Here is a 27,254-nt window from a genome sequence, read left to right on the forward strand (position 1 = left end):
CTTTTCCCAGAGGACGGTGCCGACCCAGACAGCATTGAGGCAGTGGCGAGCCGAGTGTTGGAGCTCTCCATCCCCGCATCCCCCCTTCAGATTAGACATCTCGCCGATGAAATCAAGGAACGGGTTCGTAGCCTTTCCAATGTGGATGCTATCCTGCAGCAGACACAGGGCGACGTCCATAAGGCAGAGCAACTGCTGCTGGATGCCAAGAGGGCGAGGTAGTCTCACTCGTGTTGGTCCAGAATTATTTGTACTGACAGTAAGTATTCTGTATTTATTACTAAACTCTGTGTTGTTGCTCAGGCATCATGCTGAGGGGGTAAAGACCACAGCAGAGACAGTGAAACAGGCCCTGGTGGATGCTCGGGCTGCCCAGACAACCGCAGAGAAGGCCATAGCAAGAGCCAAAGCTGATATTGGGGATACTGAGGCCCGACTGGCACAGGTAACCAATCAAAAGCAAGGAAAATGCTTTGAGTGTTACGGACTATATATAAGTGGACCCCAAAAAGCAGAGACCAGAAATAGGAAGTGACTGTTGACTCGAGAGAGGGAGAGATATGCAGTAAGCAGATATAGCAGCAAACCAAATAGGGTCGGCTGGAGTCCCCTATGAACAACGCATGAAAATACACAGCCGGAAAAAGAAACAAGCTGGAATAAAATGTAATCCAGTCATCCATATTCCACCAGCGTTCTGTGAGTTAACAGCGCTGATGGCGGTCGTTGTTAACTCGGGCCTCGACCAATCCGATATGACTTTCCTATTTATGGTTGAATGCATGTTTAAATCTGGCAAAGTTTTATTCAGGATGCAATTCCTGCTGCAACCCTCTGCACTTATCCAGGCTTGGAACCGGCCCAAGGGAGACACTGGCTGTGCTACACTAGCTGCGGCTAACTGTGCTACCCATGCTACCTATGACGCTGCATTACATACTGATACATAATGGGGAAAGAAAAGAGTCAATGCAAAGCAAATCCAACAAAACATTTTGATGATGTAACTGAAGAGCAGGGGTGTCAAACTCATTTTCTCCAAGGGCCACATTAGCATTATGTTTGCCCTCCAAAGGCCAAATGTAAACCGTAACACAGTAAAAAATGTAACTAAATGTAATGTCATTTAATGTAAAATAAATGTAACTACTCCTTAACATGCTGTTAAATAACTATTCTTTTTATTTAACTCTTTAGCCGCCACAGTAATTACAATAAAATATTCCGTTTTTATATAACGTTTTTAAAAGGTTGTAACTTCAATATTGTTAGAGATAAAGCCATACTGTAAATGAGAAAAATCATAAGTATGAACCAAAGTTTGTGATGGGAATAAATTAACACATCTAATAATGTGAAAAGTTCCATTCAAATGCAATCATCATGCAGGAACAAAGATAATCGATACAAAATCAAAGCAAAACCAAAAAGCCACCACCTTGTCTTGTCATGGACATGCAGAAACCAAAAAAACCAACCGAAGTGGGAAAGATAAAGAACATTCAGTCAATGCTGCGGAAAAGACGTCACTTTAAGGATCAGCACTGGACAGCTCCATCTGTAGCCGACTACCTGTGGAGCTGTCCAGTGCTGATCCTGATCCATATGTAGCTGGGGTCAACATTTCAGCACATGCTGGAAAAAACAAAAAAGTTCAAATAACTTTCAATAGTCACCTCCAGCAGATTATTGATTTCCTGACTGCAGCTTGTTGCTATTGTTATTGACGTGTTGCTGAATTTCTCCATTTGATCAGTTCAGTACTTAAGTTACAAACATTGCATATTCAATTGTATAGTTGTAAAAATATATGGATAGATTATTGCTGTTATTATAACATAAATCCTTTCAATTGATCAGGTTAAGAAAACCACACTACTCCATCGATCAATAATCAAACTTATTCAAGTAAATATTAAATAATAAAGAAAGAAAAATATCATCCAACACAAGTTATGGCATTAACTTTGTTCAAAACTCTTTTGTCACAGTTGAGAGCGGCAGAACTGCAGAACAACCAACAAATGTGGGCTGTTAAGAACACGTGTGAGATGCAGCATTTTACAAAAACACATGTCTGCACACAGCTCTTGGGGGCCACAAAAAATGACTTGGAGGGCCACATTTGGCCCCTGGGCCTTGAGTTTGAAACATGTGCTGAAGAGAGATCAGAATATGACCTTGACTCACCTACTCTCCCTAGATTGAGTCTGAGACATCCAACAGTGAGAAGGACCTGCATGATGCCATGGACCGCCTCGGTACTCTCGGACGGGAGATCAACACTCTGAAGACCAAACGTGCCAACAACAGCATGGCAGCGGCCCGAGCCGAGGAGACAGCCACCATGGCACAAGTCAAGGCAAACGAAGCCAAGCAGGTGTGTTTCTGTGTCTGAGGGCACGTTGTCTCACGCCAGCTGTGCTCAACTGTTGCAGAAAAATCTCACATCTTGTATTGTTGGTCAGATTCTAGATGCTCAGCTGACAGATAAATACCATGAGGTTGAGCAGCGCGTTGACACGAAGGCTAAGGCTGTGAAGGATGCCAAGAAAAGGGCCGACAGCCTCAAAGAAGAAGCCAAGGAACTACTGACAGATGCCCAGAACAAGCTCCGGAGGCTCGCAGGTGCTTGTTGACTGTCTGTGTGTATTCACAAGTGTAACAGGTTTCATGTGCTTGTTTTTGTTTGATGCCATGTCAGAAATTAATATGCATACTTGTCAGTGTGATACATGCGATCTTGCATGCTTTTTTTTTTTTTTTTACAGCGTATGAACGCACATTGCGTTCTGCTGTAGCGCATCCACGTCAAATCAGGAGAGAATAAGCCCCGGATGTTGTAGAAGCTGCTGTTTGTTGCTGCTGCTAAAATGTCTGCTTCCTGCAGAGCTGGAGAAGAACTACGAGGAGAACCAGAGGAGGTTGGAGGGCAAAGCCCGTCAGCTGGATGGCTTGGAGGACAAGATGAGAGCGATCCTTGATGACATCAACAAACAAATCCAGATCTACAACACATGCCAGTAACTCACCACCGCTTCGTGAAAGACAACATGTCCGGCATTGTGCTACGCTGCCATTGCCTCAAGTTTGCAGAAGTTCTCTTTGTTGTTATTATGCAGATGATGTTCCATTTTTCCATATTTTCATGCTTGTTGTCTTTTGTAAGTATTTAAAATGGTTGCTGGTGAATTGTATTATATACGAACAAATGAACGCGTGGAGTTTGTCTGACGTCACGAACCTTATTTTAATCTGTGTGCATCCGTTACTTTTGTTTGATTCGGTTTGTTATTAACATGTAAAATCAAACGCTGCCCATAATACGCAGACAAGAGTGAAATCAGTTCACTGGAAATAATGTGTTCTTTATCAATCTATTATTTTTGTACCTAAAGTGATTATCATCTCTCCATTTCCCTGAGACCCAAACCCACACAACAAACAAACGCCACACAGATGGGATTCAAACCTTGCTTTCTTCTTGCTGTGAGGCGATGGTGCTAACCACTGCGCCACCATGGGAAAACATTTAAATTATATTACGCCTTTATTCAAATAAGAAGTGGATACATTTGATCAGATTTTAAGTGACTTTAAAATTTGAGATGAATGAAACTGGTGATCAGCGCGACAATGGAAAAATATCATTGGCTATCAATATTGAAATTCTATCTGATAAAGTAAGACGATGATGCAACAGCAAGACCTGTAGACTGAAGACTTGTTTACTCTCCCTCGAACATCTGGAAATAAATACGTCTATTTTACATCCATCAGTGCTCCCATACATTTATTCTACCTCTGGTGACATGAACACGACCACAATATGATGACAAGCCAAGGTCGATTTCAGAGTTTAGATTATTGAGAAAAGCATTTTATCGCCAGTGTTAATATCCTCCTGGGACCCAGCCAGTTAGCATGTCCTCTGCAATGGACAAATGTCCACTACAGAGGACATGCTAACTGGCTGGGTGTCAGGAGGACATTACAGTTTCAGATAAAGACAACAGTGAAGTTACGGATTCTCTTCCTGGAATCTACTCTGAGAAGACGGTAACTATTGGCTACCTATTGAAGAGTGTAAGAATTATTGTTGGAGAACAGCAGTGTGAGCGACACAAACACTTCACTTCATTTTCTTGGCTTGTCCCTCGGAGGGCAATTTGATTTGCAGCAGTCATACTTTCATTCTATAATACATTCAAGGGACATATAAGATATACGAGTTGAGCAGCATCATATACATGTGTACATACATACATATACACATGTGAGCAGCAAGATGAGACTGAACAATGAAGGAGTCCATCAGCAGAGGCAACGCTGGAAGTGAGATCCTATCTTAACCATTTATTTATTCACTGCCAATCTTCAGTAAAACAACAGAACTCTTACCAGGATGCGGCTTTTTCTTTTGCATTTTTTTTTATTTATGTTTTGTTGTGTTTTTTTTTTTAGACAAGTTGTTCGAGATTTACATGCAGAGTTTTTACCTTGTCTGCTGAGATGTGTGTTTGGTTTTGTATTTTCCATTATATTATATTATAATATATTTTTTGTAGCTGGCAGTTCAAAGAGGATTTAAATAAAGACATTTAATAATAAACATTTGGTAAATTGTATGTTTTTAAATTATTCGTTGATTTTACACAATGCACATCGTTTGGTAATAAATAATTGAGAGAGAGAGAGAGAGAGAGAGAGAGAGAGAGAGAGAGAGAGAGAGAGAGAGAGAGAGAGAGAGAGAGAGAGAGAGAGAGAGAGAGAGAGAGAGAGAGAGAGAGAGAGAGCGCGAGCGAGCGAGCGAGCAACCCGGAAGTGGCCTTTGCGCTCACTCCGGTGATATTTTGTTCCAAACAGAGTCCGCTTCGGGGGTTTGTTTGCGCCGCAGCGGCTGACGAAGTAGTTTTTCCAATTTGTATTTATTAAATAAGCAAGTTAGGGTGGGCAGAAATGGGACCCGGATAAATGGAGGAATATTCCAGAAGCGGCCCGCCGTCGTGAGGAAGCTTCGCCGTTTCTGCTCTGAGAAGCGGAATCCCGCCGACGCCGGACTGGAGTTCTGTGAGTCTGATATTTGGTGCTGTTGTTCCGCCGTCCGGCCGGACGCCGTGGCGCGGCTAACAGCGCTAGCTTCGTGTGGCTAACAGCGTTAGCTTCGTGGAAACCGACATATCAGTGCGACCTGCCGGCTGATCGTAGAACGCAACAGACTATTGAGACGCACGGTCGGTTCTGTCGGTGCTGGTCTTTGAGGAGTTAAACCGAGGCTAATGGCGTCGCGTTGTTTACACCTTGACGCTGTTTACGTGGATTCAAAAGGAAGCGTTTCGACGTTTCTGACTGAATGTTGCGCCCGGATTTGATCAATTTGCGTGGAATTAATAATTCCGACAATATTAACGCGAGAGATAAGCGGTTATATGATACCATGCTTGATGTCGGCGGGCACGTGACAGCCGTGAACACACGTGCCTCAGATCAAACGCACCCTTTGAGGTCGGCCGGCTATTTAGCTGCAGAGCTACCAGCTCCGTGGACGTGAAGCTACGCTGCTAAGCTAGCTAGCATAACAAACCCCAGCTACGCTTTTAGTAAATGTCTCTGCTGAGCCCAGAATCAAATGGAGGATCAGCTGCTGCCCGGAGTTTGTCCTTTTGACTGTTCAAGCTGCCGACCTGCTGTCGGGCATGCTAAGGAAGCGAGGCGGGGCTAAATGTCCGGCTAGCGGGGCTAAAGGTCCGCCTAGCGAGGCTAAGGGTCCGGCTAGCGAGGCTAAAGGTCTGCCTAGCGGGGCTAAGGGTCCGGCTAGCGGGGCTAAAGGTCCGCCTAGCGAGGCTAAGGGTCCGGCTAGCGAGGCTAAAGGTCTGCCCAGCGAGGCTAAAGGTCCGGCTAGCGGGGCTAAGGGTCCGGCTAGCGGGGCTAAGGGTCCGGCTAGCGGGGCTAAGGGTCCGGCTAGCGGGGCTAAGGGTCCGGCTAGCGGGGCTAAGGGTCCGGCTAGCGAGGCTGAAGGTCCGGCTAGCGAGGCTAAAGGTCCGGCTAGCGGGGCTAAGGGTCCGGCTAGCGGGGCTAACAGCTAAATGTTAGTCTAAAGGAAAACGTGTTCATCTGAAGTTCCGTTTGAAGTCTTAGTTTGTATAAAAGACCATTTGTTGTGAGTGTCTCGGGTCCCCGCTCTCTCTGCGAGTGTCTGATGATGAATATATTTATTAGATAGAATGTTAGAGTACAAGTACAGTCACACAGTAGCATGTATTACAGTACAAGTACAGTCAAGCATCCTGTCAAAGATGAGCATTTCAAAAAAGCGCTTGCGGGCTTGTTTCCGTTGAAAGTCCTTCGTACATAAATCGTCGACATTTAACAATACAAATAAAAATAAAACCAATATTCAATAACTCAATTGATACAAAGTAACATTAGAAAAATAAAATTATTTTACACCACCGATGCAAACTAACAATAAATCTTTAATAAATTACACCACTGATGCAGAACGACAATGAATGACAATAGATTCTCTCTCTCTGCGGGTGTCTCGGGTCCCCGCTCTCTCTCTGCGGGTGTCTCGGGTCCCCGCTCTCTCTCTGCGATTGTCTCGGGTCCCCGCTCTCTCTCTGCGGGTGTCTCGGGTCCCCGCTCTCTCTCTGCGGGTGTCTCGGGTCCCCGCTCTCTCTGCGAGGACCATCGGTGTCTCCTCTTGACCGTTTCATGTCTCCCTTCCTTCTCCAGATCCCCGTCCCGTATCAAACGTCCTGATTCTGCCCTGGGAGGGTTCGGACCAGTATCATCGCCAAGATAGCCGGGCCAGGCAGGAAGAGACACAACTCCGATCCTGACTCCAGCAGCGGCAGTGATACTGGCGACGGGCAGCCGGTTAGTGCCAAGTGCCTGAAGATGGCCAGCAGCGGTGGGAACGGTGGGGCTGGCGGCGAGGCGGCGGGCCGCCGTGGCGGGGCTCAGCAGCGAGGAGGCGGAGCTAAGGCCAACGCCGCCGACGTCTCCTCCAGCAGCAGTAAGAAGAAGCAGAAGGACAGGGCCAACCAGGAGAGCCGAGAGGCCAAGAGGGCGGCTGCAGCCGCGGACAGGGTTGTCACGGAGACAAAGAAAGGTCAGTCAGACAATTAAATGTTGATTTCAAGTTTATTCCTATAAAGCGCCAGATCACGACATCTGACTGTCACACAAATGTAAGAATCAGCAGATTCGACTTATTGCGTTTTTAGCTAAATTTATTCTGGGTGTGTAGAAAAGGACCCAAAGTCAGACGTTCGTGTTCACTGCGTGTTTGTTTCGGTGTGAACCTTATAGGTCAGGGGTCGGGAACCTAAGACACGGGCGCCACGCTGGCACGTGACGCCGTTTACGTCTGGCAAGATGCAAACTAAATGTTCTTAAATACTAATTAAACAAATACCTGTTTAATACGTAGCGCAAATCATTACGTTGCAAGTGCACGTATGTCATCGTGCGCGTGCGTCACCGCGAGGCTCTGGAGAGTTCAGCCGGCTAGCTCAGCAGCGGTGTTAGCATGGCGAGTAAGGAAATCGGGACCGATCGCGTTCTCTCAGACTCGATCGGACGTTAGCGCCCGATCGGGACTCGGATATTTATGGAGGTTATTTTCATAACACATCTACGATATTTTGGTAAGTCCGTCGTAACTCTGGATCGTCGTTAAGTGAGACCCGCCTGTGTGTTCTGCTCTGTCTATGAATGTTAGCCAAACAAAGGAAATGGGTTACGACGCGTGTAATAAGCTCGTATCTACGTGTCTCAGACGTGTTTGCTGACTGGAAGCAGAATGTCAACGAGGTGACCGTCAGGCTGCGCTGTGGGGACCGGGTCCAGAGTCTGGACGAGGTCGCCACCACGTTCACCGACACACACTGCCACGTCTGCCTCCCAGGTAAGAGTAATAGAGCATGTACAAGTACACACAAACTACTGCAGGTTAGGAGCTGCACACACAAAACCAATGGGAACTAGAAAACGACAACCAGAGATTGCAGACCACGCCTCCAATAGACTATTGGATCTTGTGAGACAGTAAACAGGGCTTCCGGATCAGAGGGGTCAAACCTGCTCTAGCTTGCTGCTCCGGAACGTACTACAAGACTCCTTCTGGACTCTTTTTCCCATCATGCCATTCGTGTCCCTCCCTCTTAAAGTGGCACTTTACAGCACAGGCACAATTCCAGATGTAAAAATAATTCTAGAATCTGGATCCAGATCCGGATCAACGCTATTCTCGGGGAGGACCGAGCCACGGACAAAACCTTGCTTGTGGAGAAATTTCAAGTTGATTGGGTTACTAGTTTTTGAGTTATGCGCTCGGACAGACAGACAAACAGACAAACAAACAAACAGACAGACAAACAGACAAACAGACAAACAGACAAACAGACAAACGCACCCAATTGCAATACCCTCGCCTCTGCTTCGGCGAGGGTAACAACTGAACACTCTTCAAGGGGAGTAGTAAAAGCTACTGTGCATGTTAAAGTCCGATGTCTGCGCAGTTAAACATGAAAACATTCATGTTTCCATTTCAGACGGGCGGCAGTGGAGCTGCCAGCTGCAGGAGGAGATCGAGGCCTCTTGTAGCCGAGTCCAGTACAAGGAGAAAAGCGGCTTCCTGCACGTCGTGCTGCAGAAGAAGGTTCCCTTTCACAGCTGGCCTTCACTTGAAGTGAGTCGCATGCGATTCGCCTTGTCTTGAGCTCAGTCCGCATCCTAAAGAACGATTCCCTCTGTGTTGTGCTTCAGTCAAACAAGAAGGATAAAGGGGCGTCGCCCAGAGAGGCCGTGAAGGACAAAGAGATGCGCGGGAAACCCGTTGCCTTGGAGTCATCAGACAAACCCAAGGCGTCCTCGTCTCGGTCGCAAGTCAGGTCCCCGCCCCCGGCTCCGCCCCAGCCCCCGCCCCCGGCTCCGCCCCAGCCCCCGCCCCCGCCCTCGCCCTCACCTGCACACAGTGACACCAGACGCAGCGGTGGCAAACCTGAGTGGGGCGCCAGGCGCTGCTCCAGAAACAGAGCGGCTGCTGCAGAGACTGTCGGGGCAGCTGGAGCTGGGGACGCCTCCAGCACCCCCAGCAGGCCCTTCTCAGCGCTGAGCGGTGAGCAACAGTCTCAGGAGCCCATCGCAAAGGGCGCAATAGGACAGCCGCCCAAGACCCCCCAGGAGGCCATACCCTTGGCTGTTGGGGACACGCACGCTGTCGAGTCTACAGCAGTTACTGGCGAAGCAACGCCTGTCCACCGGCCCGCGTGTTGGAATCCACAGACTCAACGCCCCGGTGAGAACGACGGGCCGGAGACAAGAGGCGGCGGCAACCAGGAGCGTAAACCGGAAGCTGCCGTTCATATCGACGGAACGCAGGTGAGGACTTTACGGCATTATGGGATAAAAATGGCGCCAATACATTTAGCCTCGGGCCAATGAAATGATCAAACGGGTCACGGTGCACAAATGAAACTGTTGGAATTACATCAAACACATTCACTAAATTCTTCAGTCATTTTGCGCTTCAGGCACACAGACCTGTTTACCGCTACGCCTGTGACGGACAGAACTCAGAACTTGATTCCGCCACAATCAACAAATGGTCACATGTCGACCAAGTATTCTGAACCACAAGACAAGTCGTAGATTTGTGTGTAGCAGCTTCAAAAGTACGAAAACAAGGATATATACCATTCTGAGAAGAAGTTCAAGTAAATCTAAACCAAGCGATCAATGTATTTCCTGTATATTTAAATGTTGGCAAGCACACGGACGCTACCGAGGATGAACAAGAGCTGGAAACGTCGTCTGCAGACACATTCTCAGCAACCGCCAAGGATATTTTGTGATGCGGTTTTCAAGTTCAATTTCTCATGAGCTCGTTTCTCAAAACAAAATCATTTTGAGGCTGTTAGAAATAGGCTAGACATCCTTTATTGTCTTTGCATCGTGGATATCCTCCTGAGACCCAGCCAGTGAGCATGTCCTCTGTAGTGGACATTTGTCCATTATACAACGAGATTCAATTCCGACACTGAAGACGACTTTATTGGTTTTAGTGCGCAGGAGGAAAGTGAAGATGACGATCAGTGACTTTTCTGGGAGGCTACTGGATTTCAGTGTTCCAGCCACTGGCTGGGAAAAAATCTGTCCCATTTATTTTTATTTCTATAGCCCCAGATCAAAGTTACATCAAGGCACTTTACTGGTGTAGCAGGGAAAGACGGAACCCAACTTGTCCCACGAGAGAAAGCACTTTGGCGACGGAGGCGAGGACAATTTAGTGGGTGCGGCTTTCAATCGGGGGCCCTTATTCGCCCGGGAGATGCGCTAGATATTAGCTTCTTATCGTACTTTGTCGATACTCACTTGAGCCTTCAGTGTCTGGAAGCCCAGACGAAGGGAAAGCTCGTCTCAGGAAGTTTGTGCCAAAGATGTTTTCTCTATTTCAGGTGGCAGAGAGGAAAGGCCCGTCTTCACACCAGTCTGGTCGCCAATCACCGGCTCCCGTCGGCACCAGCGGCTGCCTCGGCGACAAACTGGACCCGGCTCCAGAACTGCCAGCAGTGAGAATTGACAGTAAGCCCGCTGAGCAGGAATCAACGGAGCTGCCATCAGTACCCGCTGCTGAACAGTCGCCCGGCCAAACCCGGACGACTGGCAGCGGCGATGAAGAGGAGAAGCGCGACCAGTCTAAGGAGGAGCCTCCTCTGGAGTTAAAGCAACAGGAAGGTTGGTCGAGAAAGTTCTGGAAATGCCGAAACCCGTAGGATTGAATTATCTCTTGCACGTCTTTCGTATCTTATTCTTTGATTATTCACTCGCTGCTTGTCTTTGGGTTGATTTAGAAACTCTGAACTCAATGTGGGGACATTGACACAGAATCTGTTAGTCAGATGGACGCAGCAATAATCAATGTGACAGACGTGCAATTATATTATTATAATAATATATAATAATATAATATATTATTATTATATTATAGAACAGAAAACCTTTGTTGCATAGCTAGGGTGCTATGCAACGAGATTAGGAGATGATGTCACTGACACAATTATACAATGAATTGCAACATTTTGACCAACATATGTGTTTAATTGTGTCATTGAGATTTCTCTTGATGAAGCCAGTGATGTTTTAAGAACCTTTAGGGTGTATTTAGAGACATACCGGTAAATAATAGAGATCGGCCGATACCGATTATTAGTAGTCAAGAAGGCCGATGTCCATTTGCAGTAAAAGGGAAAATATTGGCGTCAAAATTTAGAAAAAGAACTCCAACACTTTAAGCATGCTTATTAAACAGGTTTTATTTTTTTAATCTTACAATAATCAACAAATCTTTGTTTGGAAATTGTAAGAAAGTGCAGGGAGCTCAGCGGCACGTCTAATAAAGTTAAATGAGAAATGAAACTAATAAATAGCTCCCAAACCTTTTCAACTGTAAACATAGCTTCCCAAAATGTCAATTCTAAATTATAACTGAAATGGTGACTTATCTTGTCACCGTTCCTTTTAAGTTCAAACAAAAACACAAGTGCAGGGAGCTCAGCAGCATCTCTCATAAAGTTAAATGAAAAATGAAACAAATAAAATGGCTTCCTTAAATTTAAAATAGAGTAAATAAAACAAAGTTAGATATCTGTTTTTTTCAGAAATGTGAGTCACATCAATAATTAATCCTCATCGAGCAGCATTGGATTGAAACGCAAAACGCAAAAGTCGTTCTGCTTCACTCGCAATCCTTTGTGTGTCCGCGAGCGCCGCGCACGCGCAGCTCACTGCCGATTGGTTAGACGCAGGGGCACGGCCAATCAGATGGGGCTGTGGGTGGGACAATGCTGCAGACAGAGAGGCGTCGTTGCATCGTCGCTAATATAAGCCAGTTTTACATTGATCTGTTATTGGCCGATCCCTCGTTAATAATCAACAGGGCTGATAACAGAGACTTGGGGTTCAGTGTGTGTTTGACTCGGATGTCTTTCGACTCCAATCTAAAGCCGAACGCCCGCTGCCATTGACGTCTAACCTTGCCCCCCCCTTCGCAGGGGGCAAGGGGACGGTCTTGTTCTTGTCCTGCGTGAAAGTTAGACCTCTGCAGTCCTGTCATGAGGACCTACAGCCCTGTGGGGGGGGGGGGGGGGGCTGATCTGATACTCGTGGAGCGTTTGAAGGAGGTAACGATTTTGGAGGTTGATCACGTGGAAGTCATGGAGCCGAGGAGTCGTTGGCTCCCGACGCAGGCCGACGCCGATCATCAATCCGGACCGAGCGATGAGTCGTCCGAAGCCGTGGCGTGCCGCCACGCATCGCCGCTCACGATTCGGGTCCGGGTTTGTCAGACGAGCGGTTGCAGTCTGGGACCGCTGAGAGAAGACGCACACGAAACGCGTGAAGATGAGAACTTCATGAATGAATGAAAGTCTATATTCAGTAAATCTTTCTAAAGAACGTCTCAAAGCTAACGCCACACTTCAGTCAGTGTCACATGAACGCCATTTTGTCCCGCTCACCCAAATACTGTGACGCGAAGGGATTTCCAGCTACCTTTAGCCGAGCTGGTCATGAAGATTCTCGACTGCCGGCCGAAGCGGATCCCTTCACTGCGACCTCTGGACCGCAGAGAGCCGCCGCGGCGCCGGAGTCTGACCCGCCAGCTGATTTCCTGCAGCTCTTCTTGACGGACGAGCTGCTCCAACATGTTGCATGTTTTAATGCAATTTTTCTGATTTTATTTTTTGCACTTGAAGGCGCGAAGGCGCGGTCGGAGGAACTGTGAAATACGCGCGAGTTGCTATTAATAACTTCTTATGTGTTCAACCTTGTAGGTTGATCATTAAAATTAAATTAGTTATTTCTAAAAGCTATCATGTTTATTTGTTAAGCGTTTGTTTTATAGCGCTCTTATTCTGTGTAAAGAGGCTTTTATTTTGTAGGAGCATACACGTCAAGTATGACGTCCCTTTTGAGTATCGTTTCTTCCTGTTTATACATGTAGCCGCTGCCGTTCCGCTGTGCTAAGCTATCCAATAAAGCAGCCCATGAGAGGCTAAAGACAGCACGAGTAGAATATTTGTTCTTCTGCACTCCAAGCTGCTCTTTCCTCGACCTGCAGGCCTTAACATTATTAACAGGAAAACGTTTACTGTACGTACTATATATTTTTACTTCTCAAACAAATGTTTCGTTCTGAAAACAGGTTTTGATCTTTGGTTTCATTCTATAATACTGAAACAATCTATTTAGATTAATGCCTGCCTGTTAAAAGTGTATAAAGTGTGTGGTGAGGGGTTTTACAGCCTTAAAACATTTATGTACATGTATAATAATAAAAATAAAAATAAAGATCACTACATTGCGGATTTCATTTATTGCGGGTTGTTTTTGGAACGTTGCCCCCGCGGAAAATGAGGGACTACTGTATCTCATAATAGGCGTCGGGTTTGTTCTTCAGTCCGTCATCAGTGAGCGAGCTAAGAGCTTGTCGGTAACTGTAATAACTTCCTGCAGCGCTGGAGCCAATGGTTAACCTGCAGGATGTGAAGAAAGACTCGTACGAGAAGGGCACGGACCTGATGGTGGTTAACGTCTACATGAAGGCGATCTGCAGGAGAACGGCCAGGGTCATCTTCAGGGAGCAGGACTTCACACTCATCTTCCAGACGAGGTAGCGAATGCTAACGTGCTACCGATAACGAAGGCTCGCGTCTGGCCGAAACGAGCAGATCACGATTTCTCTTTCTGCTTTCGCAGTGATGCCAATTTCCTGCGGCTGCATTCAGACTGTGACCCGAGCACAGTCTTCAAGTGGCAAATCAGACTCAGGTAACGAGTGCTGGTTCTATACGCTATATTTCTATGCCATCGTGGTCCATTCTTGTCTGTTTCTACATGCAGGGAAAATAGTCTGTACATATTTCTTCAAGAACTGCGTGATAGAATATGTACATTTCACACGTCCTATAAATGGGTTTCAAAAGCGATGAAGAAACAAATCTTTAGGTCACTTGAGTAACCCTGGTTCTCTGAGGAGCATTTGCCGAGGGCGTTCCCAATATAAGGAAGGAATGCTATGAAGGTGAACCGAGTCGCATGGAATGAATTAGCATTATTGTTGCATATTTATATTTCACTATATTACTCGGCCTGCAACTCTTGATTTCAAAGTTGTTGTTTCTTTCCGTTTGTGTTTAAAAGCAAATTATATAATCATTGCTGTCAGGAGATAGAATTTAATTAGGGTCTGCAATTAATTGATCTAATCAATCTCTTTTTTTAATCTCAGACATTTTTTTTTTCAACTTGAGGCATTTTCATTTAAATTCATTACATTATTGTGGCAGATCAAAAGATTTGCACGTAATAAAAAGTAGCTTTATAAAGTCATTTATTGTTTTTAACAGGCGTGAACAGGTGCAGTCCAGCCATTTAGATTCTGCTGTATTTGCGATGAGTCCCAAGTGCTGCCTGCAACATTTAGTTTCCGCCACCAGGGGGAGTATTTCTGTGTTCTGTTGTCAACCTCCAAATAGAAAATAAAGTAGAACATCAGGTCCTTCTAAGAGCTGTAAGTTAACACATCAAAAAACAGTAAGAACATTTTCCTGAGCAATAAAAGTACTGAACTTGTTGCTTCAGATAATATAAAATAATACAGACCCATCAATCACAGAGCTCTAAGTTAGTACATCAAAAATAACATTGTTCATCATCACAAAATAAAGTGCTGGAATAACATCAATCAATCACTTCTAGTAGGTTACAGAGAACGTAGCAGCTACTCTGACCAAACGTCGGGTGTCTCCGGTTTAGTTTGCTGAAGAGCTTTGCTATGGCTCGCTAAGTTGCTAACGTCCTCGCTGCTAACGTTAGCTGTGGCTGCACTCGAGACTGGGTGCTTTGCGTTCCCCTCCGCTCCTCACCTTGTCCCGCCCATCTCCAATGGGAGCCTATCAGCTTGCGCTAAACAAGCCCAAAACACAATGACAGCCAATCAGTGTCCACTTCGGGGTGTCATTAGTCATTCCACCCCCAACAACTCAAGCACATAAAGCCCAACGCATAAAAAATAGATTTTATAAAAAGGCAATACAGAAACAGTCACGTTGGACATTAAAAATTAGAATAACGAGCTAAATATGACTAAGTAATGTTAATTAACGTGATGATTTGACACCAGCAATTGTCCTGGCATTAGTACTAGATTAATACCATGCACGTCTAAATATAGGAGAACGGGTTGATAATTGTGTCGTATTCTCAACATCAATCCTTACTGAGTAGAAACCTTTAGTCTGACATTTCTGCATTTCCATGTGCAGGAACCTGATCCAGCCCGAGCAGTGCTACTACTCCTTCACCCCATCCCGACTGGACATCACCCTGAAGAAGAGGCACAGCCAGCGCTGGGAAGGGCTGGAGGCCCCGGCTGCACAAGGTCTACATCTACGCAGTGTTAGCAAATAGCCTGTCTGCACAGTTTAGCCAAAGCAACCAGATGATTTGTCTGCACTGTTTTATTAGCTGAACAGACGTTTGCCGTGAATAAGCCATGAAACTACTTCATTATATTCCACTTTGTCTCAGTTATTCATGTTGACCACGTCATGTCTCCACAAGTGTCATTCTCCTCTGTTTAAGGTGCAGTGGGTGGCGCCAAAGTGGCTGTGCCCTCCAGCCCCACCTGCATGGAACAGAGCCAGCCAGGCGGCAGCGAGCACGACCTGCCGGTGAAGAAGGAGTCTCCCAGGGTTGGGGAGGAGAAACCCAAGGTCCCGAAGGTCCCCTCGTCGAGAGTGGAGGATGGCGATCTGGACACTGTGGCTCCTCGTGCCGTGTCTGAGCACGTTGCTATCAAAAAACCAGAGCACACTGTCACCACGGTAACCGCAACCAGAGCCGCTCACTGATGGGAGACGTGTGGAATAACAGTGTTGTTTGTAGTATTGTGAACACGCCATTTTTAGTATTTCTAAAGAAAAGTGAATACCGGGACATATTTAATATTTGAAATATAAACTGGGGGGGGGGGGATTGTACACCTTTAATGTTCCCGCTTTGGTCCAGTCCATGTAAAGCTTCGGTGGCGATTATCCTGGTCTACCTACTAGAGTCCGTGTTAACCTGTCGTCTCTCAGCCTAAACCGACGTGCATGGTGCAGCCCATGAGCCACGCGCCTCCAGCCAGCAGCGAACACCACGAAGAGGAAGAGGAGCAGAAGGTGTGCCTGCCGGGCTTTACAGGATTGGTCAACCTTGGCAACACCTGCTTCATGAACAGCGTGATCCAATCCCTGTCCAACACCAGGGAACTCCGGGATTACTTCCATGGTGATGCACGAAGCTCCTCGTGTTTACCCGCTGAATCATTCACACATCGGCTGACGTGACTTGCGCTAACTCTGGATCGGGCTGCTAGCAAAGTGTAGTTCCAAGTAGCCAACCCAGCCAAACCCAATGAGCACTAGCAGCAGTCGTCGTAAATGCATGAACCAAATGTACTCCTGATTCAATTCATGCGTTTGAAAGCAAATTAGTTCTGGATATTTAGTTCTCTGGAGCTAATTGGGTGCAAATGCTTTGATTTGCTAAGTCGATGTCTCCTGTCGATTTCTGTTTCCTTCACGTCGTGCCCTTCGCGCTTTCGTTTTTTTGTGCCTTCATCACTGCAGATCGAGCGTTTGAGGCAGAAATCAACTGCAATAATCCGCTGGGAACGGGAGGCAGACTCGCCATTGGCTTCGCTGTGCTGCTCAGGGCCCTTTGGAAAGGAACGCATCACGCCTTCCAACCCTCCAAATTAAAGGTTTACCACCAGAGCGCACCCAGAGGCTTCAATAGGCCAAAGGTGGCAAGAAAGATTGGATCTGTGTTATTCATTCTCGGTTTCTTTTGTGCAGGCGATTGTCGCCAGTAAAGCCAGTCAGTTTACAGGCTACGCCCAGCATGATGCCCAGGAGTTCATGGCTTTCTTGCTGGATGGGCTCCACGAAGACTTGAACCGGATCCAGAATAAACCCTACACGGAGACGGTGGACTCTGACGGACGGCTGGATGAGGTCGGTGTTTCTCGATTTGAGGAGAACGCTCGAAAAGGATCTTTTACGCGATTGAGTAAAATGGTTCCGTTGGGTGCTTCTCTGAATTAATATCCGGTGACTCGAGCCTTCAGCTGATGACATTGCTCGTCTGCTGGCGCAGGTCGTGGCGGAGGAGGCGTGGCACAGGCACAAGATGAGAAATGACTCCTTCATAGTTGATCTCTTCCAAGGCCAATTCAAATCCAAGCTTGTGTGTCCCACATGCTCAAAGGTAACATATTTCACTTTGTAGTAAATGTGCCTTTTTTGCACATTTGATGACTAACATTCTCTGTACTTTTTCCTCCTCTTCAGGTTTCCATCACCTTTGACCCTTTCCTCTACTTGCCTGTTCCCTTACCACAAAAACAGAAGGTGCTGTCAGTCTTCTACTTTGCTAAGGAGCCTCATAAAAAACCCGTCAAGGTCAGTCTCCTCCTGAACTTCTATGTCCGCCAACGAGTCTGTTGATGTGCACAAAGCACTTTCAAAACTGTATGTGTGTGTCTTAGTTTCTGGTGAGTGTGAGCAAGGAGAACTCGAGCACTGCTGAAGTCCTCGAATCCGTCTCCCGGAGTGTCAGAGTCAAACCAGAGAACCTCAGGCTGGCAGAGGTGAGATATTTACAATAGTCCATCTGACGGATTGCCAGAAATGCTCACAGATACCTTTTTGCTCTCAGGTGGGGAAGAACCGTTTCCAGCGCGTTTTCCTGCCGTCCCATTCCCTGGATACGGTGTCCTCCTCTGACATGCTCTTCTGCTTTGAGGTGCCTTCCAAAGACGTAGTGAAAGAGAGAGTCGTGCTGCTCAAAGTGCAGCAGGTAACGTCAGCCCCGACTGCATTTACCCAGCATGCCTGCTTACTCGGGGTGTAACGGTACGCTAAAATGTCGTTTCGGTTCGGTTCGGGTTATTTTCGCTACAAAAAAGGCAGAAAAAAATGACTTGCAATGCTTTTATTTAAAAAAATGCAAACAATAGAATTTAGGTAAATAAATAAAAGCGACCCATTTGGGTGATATTTCAAATAATTTATGGAGTTTTTAAAACTATTGTAACAATGTAAATAAATTAATACAATCATTAATAAGTTAAAAGTGTAAACTTTGAACTCTTGGCAGCAACAGCCTGAATATGACGAATATAACTACTACTACTACTACTACAATTCAATCTTGAAGTTTCTGGCTAGAAAGATTAGCTTATCCACATTTTCTGCAGAAAGCACAGATCTGGTTGCCGTGACAACATCTCCAGCAGAGGAAAACCTGCTCACTAGCAACGGAGCTAGCTGGAATACAGAGCTAATGCTTTGCTAGTTTTGCTATGTGGTCACGCCTGCAAGCTTTGAGCGCGTTTCCCCGTCAGTCAATGGTGTCCGACACTCTGAGGCGTCCGTGCGGAAACTCACCCAGGACTTTAGTTCCGCACGGAGCGCTTAGATCGCGCTAGTAATGAATGTAATGAGAAAAAATGCATAAAACCGAAACGGTACGCAAGTGGGCCGAACCGAACATGCAGACCCGAAACGGTTCATTACATCCCGTGAACCGTTACACCCCTACTGTCACTGCCCCCGACTGACATGGAGGGTGTTTGCGTCGCCCTGTGTTTTGATTAATAGAGCTTGCAGGTCCCAAATATCCCCATCTCAAAATGTGCTGCCTGCCTGAAGCCTCCGGCGTCTGAAGAAGACAAGCTGAAGCGCTGCACTCGCTGCTATCGCGTCGGCTACTGCAATCAGTGAGTGCTGCGTCAAGATCGCGCGCGCCGATTGTTGGGGGCAGAGTCGTTGCAGTACAGTTTTGTGAAACGAGTCAAATGAACGTTTATTCCTTTCTTACCAGAGCCTGCCAGAGGAACCACTGGCCCAATCACAAGGGCCTGTGTCGACCCAACACGGAGAACGTGGGCCTGCCCTTCCTGGTCGGCGTGCCCGAGTCGCGCCTCTCTTATGCCCGCCTCACCCAGCTGCTAGAGGGCTACTCCAGGTATGCAGCTTGACCAAAACCCTCAGTGCTCCGCATCGTTGGGGCGAGGCGTGGCCCACGCGTTCTAGTTCCTTTCAGACGTGCATTGTGTTATTCAGATGTGGTGACAATCACACAAACACCCGAAGTAGTCGACACAGTGTCAGTCTGAAGCGAACACTGTCACGGTAATGAAAGCACGGCGTTTGTTTTGCCTTTTTAAAGGGCATGTAAACATGATCTCGAGCACAAAGGGGAGTACAATCCGCTTCATTTTTGTGAAACCGACGTGTTTGTTTCCTCCTCAGACCTGCCAGTAATCCCCTTTTTATTATCATCAGTGCCGGCGCGTGGCTGGATGAGAAAACAATCTCCTCTTCTTCTTCTTTCGGCTTGTCCCCTGAGGGGTTGCCACAGCAAATCAACTTTCTCCACTTCACCCTGTCCTTTGCATCGTCCTCCCCAACACCAGCCACTCTCATGTCCTCCCTTCCCCTGGTGGAACAAGCCGAAAGAAAAGGATGATTTGAGGGGACATGTCATCATCTCCTGATCTTGTCTTCTTTCTTGTCAGTCCTGTCTTGCACTCAGAAAATCTAAGTTTCATATCCTAACCAGGATGATTATGATTATGCCTTCAGGTTTTCTGTCAACGTATTCCAGCCTCCTTTCCAGTCAGGCAGGACGTCCCCTGAAACCCCCCAGCCCAGAAGTGACCTCCTCCCAATGCCAGCAGGCTCTCCTGAGGTTCCCGGGCCAAGGGATGAGGCCTTCGGTGGTGGTGGCACCATTGGGGCAACCAATGTGGAGATGGAGCAACACTCGATGCTGCCTGAATCCCAGACGGTGTGTGCTCAGGCAGCAGCCCTCAAGTCTGGGGACGGCCTCCCCTCTTCTCAGACATCACTTTCTACCAAGAGGACAGCTGATTCTGGGTTCTGTGAGCCAATATCCTCACCTTCTTGTTGCTCTGTTGACTCTCATGCTGAAAAAGAGACGTCGTGTGAGAAGGCACTGCGGCCAGAAGGTGATAATAACACGCCTGGGCGATGTCTGTGACTGATGGTTATTTTGTCTCTCGGTCTCTACATCTCATTTGTGCCACTTTGTTGCAGCTGCAGTAACGGGCTTCCAGCATCCGAGTGAGTCGGCGTCTGTTCATGCCAGTCAGTTCTACATAGCTCTGTTTGACTCAAACACGGAACAGAGGCTGGATGAGAAAGGTAGGAGCAGATTATTTACATGCTTGTTGGGTTTCTGCAAACTTTCATATACATTTTGCCCTTGGAGAAAGAAAAAGGTTCGATTTCTCTCCACTTCCTGCCGACCCCTTTGCATAAGATGCACTTGTGGACCTCCCTGAAGAGGCAACCCTGGAGCTCGTGTGGAAAAACAACGAACGCCTGAAGGAGTATGTTCTGGTCAGCTCCAAGGAGCTGGAGTATGAGGACGATCCTGGCTCCCTCAGCGAGACGGCCAGAGCGGGACACTTCACCCTGGAGCAGTGCCTGAACCTCTTCACGAAGCCAGAGGTGCTGGCACCAGAGGAAGCGTGGTAGGGACCTTTCTTTTCGGAATGGATCATCTAAAACAGGGGTGTCAAACTCATGTTCTCCAAGGGCCACATTAGCATTATGTTTGCCCTCCAAAGGCCAAATGTAAACCGTAACACAGTAAAAATGTAACTAAATGTAATGTCATTTAATGTAAAATAAATGTAACTCCTTAACATGCTGTTAAATAACTATTTATTTATTATTTAACTCTTTAGCCACCACAGTAATTACAATAAAATATTCAGTTTTGATATCACTTTTTTAAAACGTAACTTAAATATTGTTAGAGATAAAGCCAAACTGTAAATGAGAAAAATCATAAGTATGAACCAAAGTTTGTGATGGGAATAAATGAACACATTTAATAATGTGAAAAGTTCCATTCAAATGCAATCATCATGCAGGAACAAAGATAATCGATACAAAATCAAAGCAAAACCAAAAAGCCACCACCTTGTCTTGTCATGGACATGCAGAAACCAAAAAAACAACCGAAGTGGGGAAGATAAAGAACATTCCCCGAGTCAATGCTGCGGAAAAGACGTCACTTTCAGGATCAGCACTGGACAGCTCATACTACCTATGGAGCTGTCCAGTGCTGATCCTGAGCTCCATATGTAGCCGGGATCAACATGTCAGCACATGCTGGAAAAAACAAAAAAGTTCAAATAACTTTCAATAGTCACCGCCAGCAGATTATTGATTTCCTGACTGCAGCGTGTTGCTGTTGTTATTGACATGTTGCTGAATTTTTCCATTTGATCAGTTCACTACTTAAGTTACAAACATTGCATATTCAATTGTATAGTTGTAAAAATATATGGATAGATTATTGCTGTCATAACATAAATCCTTTCAATTGATCAGGTTAAGAAAACCACACTACTCCATCGATCAATAATCAAACTTATACAAGTAAATAATATAAAATAATAAAGAAAGAAAAATATCATCTAACACAAGTTATGACATTAACTTTGTTCAAAACTCTTTTGTCACAGTTGAGAGGGGCAGAACTGCAGAACAACCATCAAATGTGGGCTGTTAAGAACATGTGTGAGATGCAGCATTTTACACCAACGAATGTCTGCATACAGCTCTCGGGGGCCTTGAGTTTGACACATGTGATCTAAAATAAAGCAACAATACCGCTATCCTGTCCCAATTGTAATTTAATCATGGAAACACTCATTTTCAACATATTCCAGCCCTAAGTCGACTCGTATTTGAACATGTTTACTCTGAATAAGTTGGTTTTGTCCTTTTTTGGGGGGACAAGTGCTGCAGATACACGTTTGACAAGTGGACGCCGTTGTTGATCCTTTTTCTCATGAACAGGAAATGTCAAACAATGGTCTGTATACGCTCTGCTTCTTCTTCAGGTACTGTCCAAAGTGCCAGCAGCACCGAGAAGCTTCCAAGCAGCTGCTGCTGTGGCGCCTGCCCAACGTCCTGATCATCCAGCTGAAACGCTTCTCCTTCAGGAGTTTCATCTGGAGGGATAAGATCAACGACATGGTGGATTTCCCCGTCAGGTAAAAGGGCGGCTGCCCCACGCAGTTTCACAAAACGCCTGCTTCTACTCCGATTCACCCAGTTCGCTCTCGTATTTTCTAGGAACCTGGATCTGAGTAACTTCTGCATTGGCCAGAAGGACGAGATGCAGCAACCCCCAATCTACGACTTGTATGCGGTGATCAACCACTACGGAGGAATGATCGGGGGCCACTACACGGCCTACGCTCGCCTGCCCAGCGACAAGAACAGCCAGCGCAGCGACGTCGGTGCGTCCCGAGATGTTGGCCTTTAGCCTTCATCCTGCCACTCTGCTAATGTCCCCCCCCCCCCCCCCCCCCCCCCCCCCCCCTCCCTCTTCTGCCTGCCCCCCCAAGCAGGCTGGCGGCTGTTTGATGACAGCACCGTGACAATGGTGGAGGAGAGTCAAGTTGTGACACGCTATGCCTACGTCTTGTTCTACCGCCGGCGAAACTCCCCAGTGGAGAGGCCTCTCCGCATCCTCAGGCCTGTCGGCGCGGAGTCGCCCGCTGCTGCAGGAGCCACCGGCAGCCAGGTGAGGGCGCCAAATCCGTAGGACGTCAGGAATAAAGGAGGCCAGAACATAGGTCGGAATTTTACTCCAGAATCTGGCAGCTTTATTTTCTAATGAAGTGAACTCGAGTTTAAAAGAAATGAAATTGGATTTTCAGGAATCACACAATCGGAGTGGCCTCCGATTGTGTGGAATCCTGAACACAAGACTTTCCAGTGACCTTTTGTTCATTTTCTGATCAGAGAAGTGTAAGTAGAATATTTGGTTTACATGTGCATCGAGGGGGATCCGTGTGTGTGTGTGTGTGTGTGTGTGTGTGTGTGTGTCTGATTCTACAAGTGACTCCACATATTTCACCAGGCTTTACGTTGTAGCGGGTCAACGAGTGCACTTATAGGAGGAGTGTCTGTGTACTGGTGCAGCCTGTACTGGTGAGGTGTTGAGATCAGTGGTCGGCGAGCATCATGGGAAACGTCATTGATTTGTAGTTTCAGTCGAGCTGTGTTGTTTCACGTGATGCTAGCTAGGTTTGCTAAGCTGAGAGACATTCAGGAGTGGAATCATTTTTTATAATCTTCCTGCGTCTGACTTAAACACTCGTTTTTTAAAAAAAAAATTTTTTTTAATATAATCTAGATGAGATTTTCCTCTTTGAACCAAAACCCAACCGGCTGCGCTCCATCCCGTTATTTTATCATGAGGTTCGAGGTGCAACTTTCTCCTGGCAAGCCAAAGCCAAACTCTTCCTGTGCCTTCCTGGTTTGCACTCGACTTCACTCGTTGGCTGCCGTCCATGTTTGGAGCAGAGAACCCTGCAAGCGGGCTGAGAGCAATTTGTCTGATATTTCAAGACTCACAGACCAGGTTGTTTTGGGGCCCTAAGCAAAATAAGGACAAAGGAGTTCTTGCTCAAAGGCACCTCGGCAGGGCCCTGGAGGTAGACTGGCTCCTCTCCAGCCACCAGTCCACACTCCATATTTTTGTCTGGAACCGGTGACCCTCTGGTTGAAGTGTCTCATTTTATCATAAGTTTCTTGTTATTTCTACATATTTCATTTGCTGCTGTTCTTCTCACTGTCATGTTTGTGTCGACAGTGAGGGCCAGTCAGCCGCTACCCCGGTAGCCGGTCTGCCGCTATCCCGGTAGCCGGTAGGCCGCTATCCCGGTAGCCGGTCTGCCGCTATCCCGGTAGCCGGTCGGCAGCTATCCCGGTAGCCGGTCGGCCGCTATCCCGGTAGCCGGTCGGCCGCTATCCCGGTAGCCGGTCGGCCGCTATCCCGGTAGCCGGTCGGCCGCTATCCCGGTAGCCGGTCGGCAGCTATCCCGGTAGCCGGTCGGCCGCTATCCCGGTAGCCGGTCGGCCGCTATCCCGGTAGCCGGTCGGCCGCTATCCCGGTAGCCGGTTGGCCTATAATCATGGTAGCCAGCGTGGCGAGTACCAGCTAAGCAGTGGTAGATCTAGAAAAATATGTAATACCGACACCATCGGACTTTCACCTAAAGATATATTTACTTTATTTCCAAATGGATTTCTCTCGAGGTTTTCCAGACTCGTGGACACAGAAAGTTTTGTGAGTGAAGAAACTCCAGCAGAACAACTTTGCTTTTTGCACCTCAATCTAATGCTGCTTAATTCTGATTAATTATTGATGTGACTCACATTTCTGTAAAAGAGATATCTAACTTTGTTTTATTTACTTTATAACTTTATATTATTTTAAATGTCAGGAAGCTATTTATTAGTTTCATTTCTCATTTAACTTTATTAGACGTTCTGCTGAGCTCCCTGCACTTTGCTACAATTTCCAAACAAAGATTTCTTGATTATTGTCTAAGATTAAAATAAAAAACATCTGTTTAATAAACATGCTTAAAGACATTTAAAGGTGTTGGAGTTTTACTGCAAATGAATATCGGCTCCAGATCTCTGATCGGCCTCCTTAGCTACTAGTGATCGTATCGGTCGATCACTAGTTCGGATCTAAGTGCTGCTTTCGATCGGCTCGGCTGTGTTTATTGTGAAATCTTCACCATAACCTCCTGAATCCTGAAAAACCGGCCTCTCACACGGTCCTAATTTGTCCCTCGGCTGCAGAGCAGGCGCCTCCTTAGCGCTTTACAAGCCGCCGTCGTTTCCAGTCATAGTATCTGTTAGACCAAGCCTGTTCCCAGAAGCTGATACCGGTTTCCCGCCAATCGCAGGCCTCTCTGATATGGCAGGAACTGGAGGAAGAGGAGGGCCTCCATGGCGGCCCCCCCGGGCTGTTCCAATCAGCACAGTGGAGGAGACAAACGCAGAGGAACAGAGATGAGGAGGAAGAGGACGGCGCCGAAGGGTCGCTGCGCCGCCGGGGGAGGACGGCGGACTCGCCCGACGACGGCTGCGTGCGTTATTTTGTCCTGGGCGGTTTGGCAGCGGTCTTTGCTCTGTTCGTCAACCTGGTCTTTCCTCTTCTTTACAAGCTGGACCTGAGCAGCGGCTAGTCTGGAGAAATACGGGGTCAGACCGGAGGAGGCTGCTTTAAGACTCGATCACAGCCCACGACGAAGAATTCTGCCCGAAGTGCCGTATCAGCGCATCCTTCTGAGATCCAGTTTTATTCTCGTCCTCGGTTGTTGCCGCGCCACAGAAACCGTTTCCAGAGACACTCGGGCGTTGATTTATTTTTGGAACTCATCGGAGAGAAAAATGATGGCGTTTGCAGATACGGCGCTTTCGCTTTGAGGATTGCCGTCGCTGCTGAGCAGTTCTCCAGCGTGGCGACGGTAACAAAACATCAAGAGACACGGAGGCTCCAGAAGTTCAGATGAAAGCGAAGGTGTGTCGACGCACGGCGTGACTCCGGCTTCCGGTGAAACGTGTTCATGCTGGAGGATAGACGAACATGAAAGTGTTCTGGGATAAGTTGTTTAAAGATATCTCTGACAGAATAATCTGTCCGATGCTTTCAGACGGAGAATATTAACTCATTCAATGCCATTGACGTCTGAAGACTTTAAAAAAATAGAACCCAAACATTCACTGCCGACCCTGACATTGAAAATCTGCCTCTCTTCAACGGCCAATAAGTCCGTGGTAGGAACACACTTTGTTTTCCTGATGAAAGGTGAGACTTCGGTTTCGTTGTTTGCATCGTCATAGTAACGAATATTCTGTGGGGCTTGAAGAATCGGGGATATATGAGCTAAAACCTGGGCATATAGCGGAGCTGAAATTGGCTGGCGCTGAATGAGTTAAGCAAAGGAAACCGGTTTTCCAGCTGCTGATTGAGGACTTCTTTGTTGCATAAAAGTCAGTCTGAATGCAATCTGAACTTTAGACCCGGCGCTTCAGTCCTTCTATTTAAACGGACTCTTAATGTGTTCTTTGTTTTCATTGAAATGCCTGTTCAGAACCGGTTCGCTGTTTTTCACGTAGCATCTGAAGCCGTAGGCGAGGCTGAAATGTAGTCAACGTGTCGCTGTTCGGCTCGTTAAAAACCCGGCACGGATCAGGCTCCTCATTCACGTTCGTCACAGCAGAGCCAGTCGGACTGCAGCGTTCCGATGTTGGGAGGGAACCTCCGGCGTTATCGATTACGCATAGTTTTAGTTCTCAAGTTATTCTATGTTCCACACGCCTTTTATAAAGTATTGGGATTTTCTCGTGAAGTACACACACGTGTTCTTTCATTTAATGACTTGTTTTAAACGTGATGTTTAAGCCTTTTCTGTCCACGGATCCGCGATCGTTCTTCACGGACTCGGGGTAGACCCAGCGCCGTTTGCGTTTGCCTTAAATGCTAACGCGCCCCCTCAGACTGCGTGAAGCCGACTCGCGTGTGCAGGAAAGAAATCCGTCTCCTTCGGAGCAGCGGGAAGATCGAACCGATGCGAATGCTTTACGCTTGTATATTGTAATAAAGAGATTTATATTCTCTGTTTAATGTTTCCTCCTAAAATAAAAGCATCTTTAAGGAAATGACGCTTCCTGTCTAATGTACATTATTATTATTCTCCACACGGAAGACAAGCAGCACGTTTTAATGCTGCTGGTTTATTTTACAGGCCTCTAGCCAGTCGCTCTTTGGGACGGACCTGGACCCTGAAGGACCCCCTACTCTGGCCCCCGAGGTGCCCTCTGGCCTCTTCTCGCACGCTGAAGAGCGCGCCGCACCGAACTACAGCAACATGGAGGAGGTGGACTAGTCACCGTGACGACCGAAGGGGATCCGAGACAGTCCGACGTGGGAGCGGCTTGAGACGCTCCAGCGCTCAGGAATCCGACGTCCCGGTCCGCATCACCACCCGGAAGCGGCCTCTGAGGACTCGGAGACCCTTTGGATGCACTCGGTTCTAACGAGACGCTGATCGTTGATATTCTGTTCCTATAATCATTGATAAACTGCGTTCGTGTATTCGTTCAATATAGTCTCGCGAGGTGACCGGCTGTTAGCTGCTCGGTGGCGCTGCTCCGACGCACCTTCCGGTCTGTCGCTGCTGAGCCCGACTCCGACTCCGGCTCCGACGCCCGGCCGAAGTGTTGCGCTTGATGTCGTGTGTAAATCCTTTCCTTGTTTATGAGGCATTACCTGTTTGGCCT

General features: G+C 47.1%; 2 protein-coding genes across 2 annotated transcripts in view; both read left to right on the plus strand.

The window, feature by feature from the left end:
* Nucleotides 1–3,770, plus strand: part of lamb2 (laminin, beta 2 (laminin S)) — a 38,286-nt gene extending 34,516 nt beyond the window's left edge. Inside the window, exons 31-35 of the mRNA XM_068747484.1 lie at nucleotides 11–218; nucleotides 304–445; nucleotides 2,204–2,380; nucleotides 2,469–2,628; nucleotides 2,891–3,770. Coding sequence (XP_068603585.1) covers nucleotides 11–218; nucleotides 304–445; nucleotides 2,204–2,380; nucleotides 2,469–2,628; nucleotides 2,891–3,027 — 824 coding nt within the window. The 3' untranslated portion in view covers nucleotides 3,028–3,770. The remainder of the gene's footprint in view (nucleotides 1–10; nucleotides 219–303; nucleotides 446–2,203; nucleotides 2,381–2,468; nucleotides 2,629–2,890) is intronic.
* Nucleotides 3,771–4,923: 1,153 nt separating this feature from the next.
* On the plus strand, nucleotides 4,924–26,833 carry usp19 (ubiquitin specific peptidase 19). The gene is made up of 27 exons (XM_068749645.1): nucleotides 4,924–5,070; nucleotides 6,739–7,117; nucleotides 7,787–7,915; nucleotides 8,562–8,698; nucleotides 8,776–8,895; nucleotides 8,950–9,390; nucleotides 10,467–10,746; nucleotides 13,525–13,681; nucleotides 13,768–13,839; nucleotides 15,336–15,451; nucleotides 15,655–15,887; nucleotides 16,152–16,344; nucleotides 16,686–16,819; nucleotides 16,914–17,072; nucleotides 17,215–17,325; nucleotides 17,409–17,519; nucleotides 17,606–17,707; nucleotides 17,776–17,916; nucleotides 18,720–18,838; nucleotides 18,943–19,086; nucleotides 19,707–20,092; nucleotides 20,181–20,288; nucleotides 20,407–20,620; nucleotides 22,004–22,156; nucleotides 22,239–22,405; nucleotides 22,517–22,692; nucleotides 24,875–26,833. Exons 2-27 carry the CDS (start codon nucleotides 6,904–6,906, stop codon nucleotides 25,154–25,156), a joined length of 4,599 nt encoding a protein of 1,532 aa, XP_068605746.1. The 5' UTR covers nucleotides 4,924–5,070; nucleotides 6,739–6,903; the 3' UTR covers nucleotides 25,157–26,833.
* Nucleotides 26,834–27,254: the final 421 nt, after the last annotated feature.

The sequence above is a fragment of the Brachionichthys hirsutus genome, chromosome 2, assembly GCF_040956055.1.
Source record: "Brachionichthys hirsutus isolate HB-005 chromosome 2, CSIRO-AGI_Bhir_v1, whole genome shotgun sequence".
Lineage (NCBI taxonomy): Eukaryota > Metazoa > Chordata > Actinopteri > Lophiiformes > Brachionichthyidae > Brachionichthys > Brachionichthys hirsutus.